Below are 9784 nucleotides of genomic sequence, written 5' to 3' on the forward strand. Positions count from 1 at the left end.
AAAGAAGGGGGAGATAAAAAAGACCTACAGGGGACAGGAGCTCCAAAAGGAGACCAACAGAGCAAAAAAAAACTGGGCCCTGGGGCCCCTGCAGAGATTGATACCCCAACCAAGGAACATGCATGGAGAGGATCTAAACCCCCTGCTCAGATGTAGCCCACAGACTCAGTCTCCAAGTGGCTTCTCTAGTAAGGGGAGCAGAGGCTGTCTCTGGCATGAACTCAGTGGCAGGCTCTCTGGTCACCTACCCCTGGGGGTTAGAGGGTGCAGTCTTGCCAGGCCACAGAGGAAGACAGTGCAGCCAGGCCTTATGAGACCTGATAGGCTAGGGTCAGATAGAAGGGGAGGAGGACCTCTGCTATCAGTGGACTAGGGAACAGGCATAGGGGGAGAAGAGGGAGGGAGGGTGGGATTGGGAGGAGATGAGGAAGGCAGCCACAGTCGGAATATGGAGTGACTAAATTGTAATAAGTAATAAATTTAAAAAAGAAAATACTTAATAAAAACCATTTCATTGTGGAGAACACCATAACGAATATGTTTAATTGTTAATGAATATGTTCTAATTGTAGGAATGAGTGACATGTGACATGAGTTTGTGGTGGCCCATTTCATCTCTAAACCTATTCAGAGTATATGCTATTTAACAATAGGACTATAATTTGTTGTTACCATTCTTAACGTAACCATCCCAAATCTTTAAGGGCTTTTTTTTTTTTTTCTTCTTCTCATTTCGCTTCTATCTTATCAACAGAAAGCACTTCCTCCCCCCTTAAGGACTTTTTTAATAAATGAAAATATAAAATTTATTTAAATGTGAATAGGATAGCATGGTTTTAGTTCTGGGGCAGGACAGGTGCATTGGTGTGGGGTAAGCAGGGAGCTCTGACTTGGGAGTGGGGTAACAGTGATGTTCTAGTGTTAATTTCTTAGTTTGGTAAATTCTGTAAAACATTACGTATACGGTACCATTAGTTGGAAAGTAGGCAAAGAGTAAATGGGAATTATATATTAAGTAGAAACAAGCCTGGCGCAGTGGTGCATGCCTGTGATCCCAGCACTTGGGGAGGCAGAGGCAGGTGGACGTCTGTGAGTTCAGGCCAGTTTGGTCTGCAAAGCGAGTCATGGACAGCTAAGGCTATACAGAGAAACCCTCTCTCAAAAAACAAAACAAACAAAAGTAGAAATAATAAAACTTTAAACATAGAGTCATATGACTATTTTGGGGTCATTGGTTTAAGGAAAGTTTGGTAGTTCTCTTTGAGAAATTTGAAATTTACACTGAAAATTAGAAGTCCAACAATAAAAATAAACCCCTAGTTTTTATGTAAAGAGGTACCAAGCTCTTAAGTTTAATCATTATGCTATGAATCTTGCTTATTTTAGATTGTAGCTGTTTATTTTTAAATTGCTGCAAATGAAAAATATAGTAGGATCAGCTAACTTTTTAATTTCTTCTGATTGTATTTTAAATTTTGAAGTTTGGGTCACTAGGAGAAAATAAACTCCGAATTCATCTGCTTATAAGATGGTGCTAGCCTTAGTTGATAATCTATACTAAGAATTAGAAATATCTGCTACTTGGAGATTTTTTAAAAATAGCTCTATTCATAAAGATACTGTAAATGTTAGCATATGCATTTACAACTAGCTATCCCTATATACAAATCTCCTTGATTTTTCTTGGGTTATTTATAGAGTATTATTTAAATGATTTTGTCCTCAAGTGCCATCAGAATTTAGAGGTAGTGCTAGAGCACTTAGAATCAGAGTGATTGAATGTAATCAGGGTGAGGCATCCCTTCACAAGGACGTTAGGATAGAAGGATGAGGAGAATTTAAGCATACAGAGACAAATTATTGAATATATGTGTGTGTTGATGATGGCTAGTAACAATAAGATATCGAGGTTTAGAGCTCACTCAGTTGACTGGTATTTCAGGTAAAGTTCCCTGGCTGTTGTACAGTAGTTTACAGTCAAATTGATGCTAGTTTTATGGAAGATCTTGAATGCTAAGAAGATTAACTTTTTTTTTTTTTAATTTTGAGGGGGGTGTATTGTTTTTAAACCCATGGGATGTCTTTCAGAGACACATTTTATTAGAGTATTGTCAGGCTTCTGCCCTCCTTTTTGGTCCTCACTGTATTGGGGTGAATCTTCTTTGAAGGTGCCTATAAAAGAGGAAGGGGATATAAGGCTCCAGTTTAGCTATTGTGAGGGAGAGTTGGCCAAATTGGGGACCCGAGAAACTTACTGTGACGCTCATGTACAGCGAGACAGACTGGGATATATTTTCTTACTTTAAAAAGGTTCTGGTTGAATGGAAAAATAAGGTAGTTAATACTTTTTTATTTTTGTTTTTTCTTTAATGTTTATTATCCTTGGAGAGAAGAACAAAACACTGGAATCCCTGAAGTTAATCATTTAGACTGAGGTTTTCTCTTTATCATTTTCTTTTTATCATCTATTATGACAGATATTCTTCAGTGTATCAGAAAATTTTCTTAGTTTGGTAAATTTTGTAAAACATTACGTAAGCTTCTGTGTCTGAGGATTTGAAGTCATTTAGAGACTCCAGCAGTCAAAGAAATACGTACTCAGGTGCTTGTAATTGTTTGTCAGTTGAGCTTAGAGATATAAGCAGCCATAGGCCTAAACTATACAAATAAAATATTAATGGAATTTAGAGGAAAAAGAGAATTGGAAGAGTTTGTCGACAAGTTGAAGTAGATTTTAAGATAAATTTGACTTGTATTTACTTATATTCCTGTATTCGTCATGTAAGTAATTTTCTACATATTTTGAAAATCCAACTTTGCTTGGATACTTTTGGTCACAACTAAATTAATATTAAAGGATTGTGGAGATGATTTGGGTCACTCAAATGAAAAACTATATTTAGTTTTTTATACGCTTCTAATTGAAATAGAGTTATATCATCACTTTCCTCCTTCCTTCCCGCCTCTCCCAGCTGACGTCCCTCACACCACTCTCATGCCCCTCTACTTTCAAGTTATAGATTCTTTATTATTATTGTTATTATTATTATAACTACATATGTGTGTATGATCACATATATGTGTGTGTGTGTGGGTGCACAGATAGAGAGAGAGAGAGAGATAGATAGATAGATAGATAGATGGATGGATAGATCGATCTGCTAGATGTATTTCTATGTTTATATACATATCTAACTGCTGACTCTGTTTTTGTTCTTTATGTGTATATGCTTTTAAGGCTGATACCTCTGCATTGAACAACCAATAACGGGTTCATATTCCCAGGGAGGAAACATCTAATTTGAAAAATGCAGTTAGAAAAGCTTTTATGTACATGGAGGATGAGGTTAGGCTGATGGAGGATCTGGGTGCTGCTTTTGTTTACTATTGCATGTGTGTGTATACCTTAGCTTTACTTGCTATATGTTAAGTGTGTGAGCCAGAAGATAGATGCAGTCAGCAGGAGAAAAGAACTGATTAATGCTATACTTTAGTCACATACAGGAAGTCACAGAGGAAAGGAAGAAAACAGAAAGAAATTTGAAAAGAAAAAAAAATCATCTTTATTTTGAAATACCAAAAAAAGCTATTTTAAATTTCTGTTTAGAGAATATCTTCATTTTTGAAAACGATTTAGTGAAATCATGCTAAGAAAGAAAATTATAAAAGGAGTGGTTTGGCTATTAGAGATTTTGCCTAAAAAGTGATTTGTTTAAAAGCAATAATTAATATTTACTGACTACAAATGTTAATTTTAGGATTAACCAACAATTGTTCTGATAGAATTTCATTAGCAGGGTTTGAGTGGAAGAGATTCCTGTCGATGGGTCTATTTAATTTAACATTCTCCCTTGTCTTCTCCTCTTTCCCATTCAGAAGTAGCAAACCTACTCACGGTGACTCCTCTAGTCAGGCTTGATTCAGTCTCTGTTGAGGTCAAGCACTCCCATTCCAGCCTCTTAAGGGCTTTCTCTATGTGTTGCCAGTGTACTGGTAAAAATGACTTTAAACTCTTGTCAGCGTAGTTACTGGTGCATGCATCACAGTCCCACTCAAATAAACCTGTCACAACACAAAGTCAGCTGCTAGAGAAGAGCACAAGGGCAGGCCTCCAGCTTTTCATTCGAGCATCACTAAACGTGCACAGAGTGCCCAATTATTTCAGCATTATTGAGCAAGCCTACAGGAGAACCCAAGCCTTGCTACATTGGATTTTCTTTAGTAATTTGCTCAAGTGCCGCTGAGGACACTTAAAGGGCTTAAAAAACTGTGGCTGCAACCAGCTTCCTTTTCTGGGCTGTTAATTCAGGTTTTCTCTTTTCAAATTAACTCTCTCTGCATGCTGTGCAGTGGTTCTGGGACAACTGTTTAACACTAATTTTCTCGATTTTCAGCTTTTCTTGTTCAACATGACTGCTTTAACAGTTATTCACATATACATTTTGATTAGAAATACGTGTTAGCTGTACCTTTGCCTTTTATTCTAGAACAAAATATGGAGACATTTTAAAGAACATTCAGCTTTTAAAAGTTACTTAGGCAGTTTTACCATATTAAAATTTAGGTTGTTTACATGTAAAAAAAGAAAAGGAAAAAAAAAAACAGGTTTTAGAAGAAAACTAACACATAAGTTATACATCTCTTCATTCCCCTTTCTCTCCCCGACTTTAAAAATGATATACTATGAGGGTAAGACATTTTTGGGTGCAAGATTATTTTTATTACCTCCTGTTCTTGTAGGGTATGCAAGGGACAAATTCAATATCTGTGTCTAATTTTTCACAGCAGCAACAACTCCAAGCTCAGCATTTATCACATGGACATGGTCTGCCCGTGCCCCTGACGCCACACCCCTCCGGGCTTCAGCCCCCAGCCATTCCACCCATCGGAAGCAGTGCAGGACTTCTGGCCCTCTCCAGTGCACTAGGAGGTCAGTCTCACCTCCCAATTAAGGATGAGAAAAAGCACCATGACAATGATCACCAAAGAGGTGAGTGATTATTTAGGGATCAAGGTGACATTATCTGTCTTTTGATTCTGTCTCTGAATTTCATTTTGCCAGTGTCTAAATAAAAGGATTTCCACCAGAAGGCAGATTAATATTTAGAAGGAGTCATTTGCCACGTGGGACCCTAGTAGTGGCTTCCAAAAGGCAAAGAGTGTTTCTGGGTTTTGCCACCCCCACGCCCTCCATTCCTACCCTAGCTCTTCTGATGATTGCATCTAGGAACTTTACACATGCAAGTCAAGAGCTAACTTTGCTTAGCTACTGCTGAGCTAACTTTCCACCTCTGCAGATTGTGCCTTGGATCCCTTGCTTCTCAAGTCTAAATCAGAGTGGAATCTTTTTTAAATTATGTATAGCACTAAAAGTCAGCTTTAACCAGATTGTTGGGGAGGAAAACTTGGTTTTATACAGGCTTACTTGATATTTCACCAAATCAGTTATTATTCGTAAATTACATGAACCTATAGGCATAGTAAGAAAATTTCCAATTGTCTTATTGAGATGATAAAATTCAAAGTGTGAAATTTGTTATTTTCAATACTTTTTTACTCATTGCTGTTCAGAAGCATGAGATTAACTGTTTTGTTTTATTTTTAAAAAATAACCATTAGGAAGTTCAGTTGTGTCTTAAGGTGGGTCTCCTTTCTCCTCTAAAGAAAGATGATGGCACAGAAACACTGCTTACTGATAAGTTTTAATAGTTAACCAACACAGGAATGAGAAAAAATTCCAGCATTCCTTCATGATAATTTATTTAGCACAGGAATGGTTTGTTGGCTTGAAAGGGTGTGGCTTGTAATAAAAAAGGTCCTATCTACTGTTAAGTATCAGTACCAGAGTTTAAGTCATGGGCAAATTGTTCATATTACGTAGGCATAGATTTACTGCTGTAATATTTGTTTTAGAGTTATCTTAATGCCATGGTAGAGAATTGACTCATGATTATAAACTCTTTCATAAAGTGGAAAAGTCAATAAAGTATATAAATAAGAATGGCTAACTTTGGTTCATTTGAAGTTGTCAAAGGTGAACCAGTGCTTTGTGAATCTTGTTAGAATAGTATTAATAATTAACTTTACAGCAAAGTTGACATCTGTTCAATTTCTTATTTAGCAGGGTTAGTTTTGATAACTGCATGATATTATGTAAACTAACTAGCACTTTTCTTTTTTCTTGTCTGCTTGTCTTGCTGCTCTTTTGCCTACAGACAGAGACTCCATCAAGGTAGGACTCAAAAATCAGACACAAGAATATTGTAAAGGGATTCTAAGTGATGAGAATAAATCTAATAATAGATTCTTTGATATTTAGAGAGTAATGTGGATGACATTTAACAAATTGTGGTAAGCTTTGTAGTCAAGTATGTAATTGGTCTTTTTAAACAATAGTCATATTGTTCTGAGGATCAGATTTGTAGAACAAGGTTGACCAATAAATTAGATTTTTCACATTTTTCATAGTATCTCTTACTATGCAAAAAAAAAAAAAACTGCTTTAAAATAATTCAGTGAAGTAAATGTATTGATTCATAAGAAATTCATACTTATCAGAAAACAGTTCATTGAAGCATCAAACACCTGTCTGGCCTGGGAGAGCTTGTGCTTGGTTGTATGTGAGACTCTAGGTTTATGCTCAGCAGGAAGGAAGACAAACCTTCCCTAAGAGTATTTCTGTTCACCAGCGACATTGCATTTTCTGTTTGTAATACTTGAGTTTGTAGTGTGGCAAATAATTCTCTGAAGTTTTTATTTGTCTCATCTGCCTTCTGTGTCTTTATATGCAAGTTATAGAAAAGGACAAAAAGTGTTTAGGGCCTACTTTATATGTGCTTTTCTTACATGATACCAGAATGTGACGGGTTAAAGGCATTTGAATTTCATAGTATCCGAACAAAAACCACAGCCTGTCATGCAGGAAATGGATAAACTTTGAAAGTGGTTCACCTTTGCTTCAGGTACTGTGGAAATAATGCCATGTACACATACAGTTGCAAAGCACATGCCATTGTATTACTCACCCATCAGTAGTAACCCAGTTCTGAAACACTAGCCCAAGGTATGGATACTGTCATTTTGTCATTTTGAGTTTTAAATAATCAAATATTGTGGCCTATAGGTTAGTTGAGTGGTTTTCAACCTCCCTAATGCTGTGATCCTTTTTATAGTTCTTCATGCTCTGGTGACCCCCAACCATAAAATTGTTTTTGTTGCTACTGTATAACTGTAATTATGTTACTGTTATAAATTATAATATAAACATCTGTGTTTTCTGATGGTCTTAGGTGATCCCTTTGAAGGGTTGTTTGATCTCCAAAGGGGTCATGATTCAGGTTAAGAACCATTGGGTTAGTTAGACCTTTTGCATTTTTTTTTTTTTTTGTGAACTTTATATGAAACTAATCCTAGACACAATTCTTTGTTTTTATTATGAATGGTAATTTTTAATTTTAATTTTAATTTTTTAAAATTAAAATTGTTTTCAGAGTCCTTAAACAATGAAAATTCAATATTGAGTACATCCATTTTGCCCTTCAAGAATCTTTCAATTTGAAAGCCCCTGCAATCCCAAATAACTGTCAACAATTAGAACTGCACACATTAAAGTTTAATGTGTAGTTGTATATTTTGTTATATATTATTCATATCAGTACTTACACCAGAAAAAATTTAGTGTGATTACATGTTCTTCACATGTACTTTAGAAGTAATAAGTAAATAAGGTGGTCAATATTCACTGATAGTATATAACATAAACACTCCTTGGTGGCTTATGAATGCTTAACCGTTAGGCAAGCCAGGGGACTCAATAAAAGACTCCCCACTCACAGATGATTGTGAAAATATCTATATACCACTATATACTTTATGCTACTTACGTTTTATATTAACCCACACAAGAAAAGGTAGGTTATATTTCTAAATCATCTATACTCATTTAGAGTGAGTCTGGATGTGTCAGAATAGCCAGAAGCTAGGAGAAAGTACTAAGGAAATAAGTTGATGTTTTGTTGTGATTTATTTTGAATGGCAGCTACATGTCCATGACTGAAGTGTGCTGTATCTGGTCTGGGATTATCCTGTAGGTTTACAAGGTAAAATAATAGTTGGCTAATTCTGTTACATGTTTCTTGTGATGCTAACAGAAACAGCTGCATATTCCATTGAGCATCCTTATCCTCTTGTAAGGAGTTCCTGGCTGAGAGGAACACTTTATGGTTGTTGGCTGGTTGTGTGACTGGGAGTGGTTTATAGCAGCCAGTGATCCAGTTGTCTGCATGTTGCCCTAGAATGAAATAATTCATTCACACACAGTAATTCTCCTTAACATTTAACAGGTAATGAACATGACATAAATTTCCTTCTGGCTTTAAATTTTTCCCTTTCCTCTTCTAATCTGCAAACAGGCAGCTCTTGTACTCTAAATAATAAGTAATTTTTGGCCATCTGTCAAAAGGAAATTTCAATACAAATTTAAATTAATGGTGCCTGAAAAATTTTATAGCTCCTCTAAAAGCCTGTAATGTGCAGAAAAATTGGAGTCTGCTGGTAGTAATTAGTGTTGCATGTAATGAGGATGTGGGCAGTGTTACACAGCGTCATTGTAACATTTTGATATGGTAGCAAAATTATGATTTATACAAAGTTGTGGATGGTTTTAATTGTGAGAGATATTCTTAAGAAATGTTTTCTTGGTTCTACCAATTATTAAACAGGACAGATTTCTGAACAGCTTATAAAACAGACGTTTAGGCTCACTTTAAAGATGCAGGTAATTAAGGCACTTTTCCTCGAGAAGCCAAGTAAAGCAGAAAAATCACTTACTGAATTGTTAGGCCTTTCCCTCCTTTTTCTTTCCTTTGGAAGTTCTGTCCCACTAAATCACATGCTGTTGGCTTTATTGATCTCGTTTTCTTTAGCTCCAGTAGCCAAGTTCATTCTTAAGCCTGTTATTTGCAGACTTCCATCTGAAGTTTTTTGACACTGATAGAGAATGTAAATATGGATCTAAAGGAGAAGACACTGTGGGGGAGTCTTAGAGTCAGTTTACTTGGTGATGAGAAACTAAAACATTGTGTACAGTAGTGCTGTTGAAATAAGGGGCCATGCGTAGTACCTGCCACCTTCCTTATTTGCTTGGCTCTCTGCTGACTGTATGTGATTAATAGTAAGCCCCCCATGTGAGGCCTGAAAATGACAAGAAATTCAAGACTGTTAATTTCCTCTTACCTTTAAGAGTAATGGAGACAGCCCCCAAAACGCCAAAACTAAATTCCTACCCCTGTTTTCTAGGTAGAGTTGCTTGCCACCTACTGTTCCATTTCTCCCCATTCTCTTCCTTGTTTTCATTCCTAGGAAATAATAGGTAAGATCTAGGAAATACTTTTTTGTATTGTACCACTGAGGGATGATAGGTAAAGGTAGCTAGGTAAAGGTTCTAAAATGTCCACTACAGGGGACATTGATTAGGAGCCTCCCGGTTGCTTGAGGTATTTGCTCCAAGCCGTCAAGGTCTTACATCACTCTGGTTTTCAACAGACTGAAATGGGGTTAATAGCTTAGGACAACCCCCACAAAACTGCCTAAACTTGGTAAGAACCTAAGGCTGAGAAATTACTCTTAATACCATCCCTTACATCCAGGGTCTACATAATCCTAATACTCTAGTGAGAAAATAGAAACCAAAGTTAAGGTTAATTGAAACAGACAAACACACAATTAGGGAATGCTGCTCAGCTCAATGATTTCTTCCAAGGTACTATTATTGAGCATATTTTCA

At 36.4% G+C, this 9784-nt stretch overlaps 1 protein-coding gene across 5 annotated transcripts in view; it reads left to right on the plus strand.

Moving 5' to 3' along the window:
* Tle4 (TLE family member 4, transcriptional corepressor) overlaps window positions 1-9784 on the plus strand; it is a gene marked incomplete at its 5' end in the record, with an annotated part of 126135 nt that overhangs the window by 63402 nt on the left and 52949 nt on the right. For 3 of the 5 annotated variants that reach the window (XM_055613768.1, XM_055613770.1, XM_055613772.1), the window contains 2 exon segments: window positions 4786-4990; window positions 6216-6232. In XM_055613768.1, coding sequence (XP_055469743.1) covers window positions 4786-4990; window positions 6216-6232 — 222 coding nt within the window. 5 annotated transcript variants of the gene reach the window in all.

The sequence above is a fragment of the Psammomys obesus genome, unplaced genomic scaffold (genome assembly GCF_907164565.1).
Source record: "Psammomys obesus unplaced genomic scaffold, mPsaObe1.curated_primary_1811, whole genome shotgun sequence".
Lineage (NCBI taxonomy): Eukaryota > Metazoa > Chordata > Mammalia > Rodentia > Muridae > Psammomys > Psammomys obesus.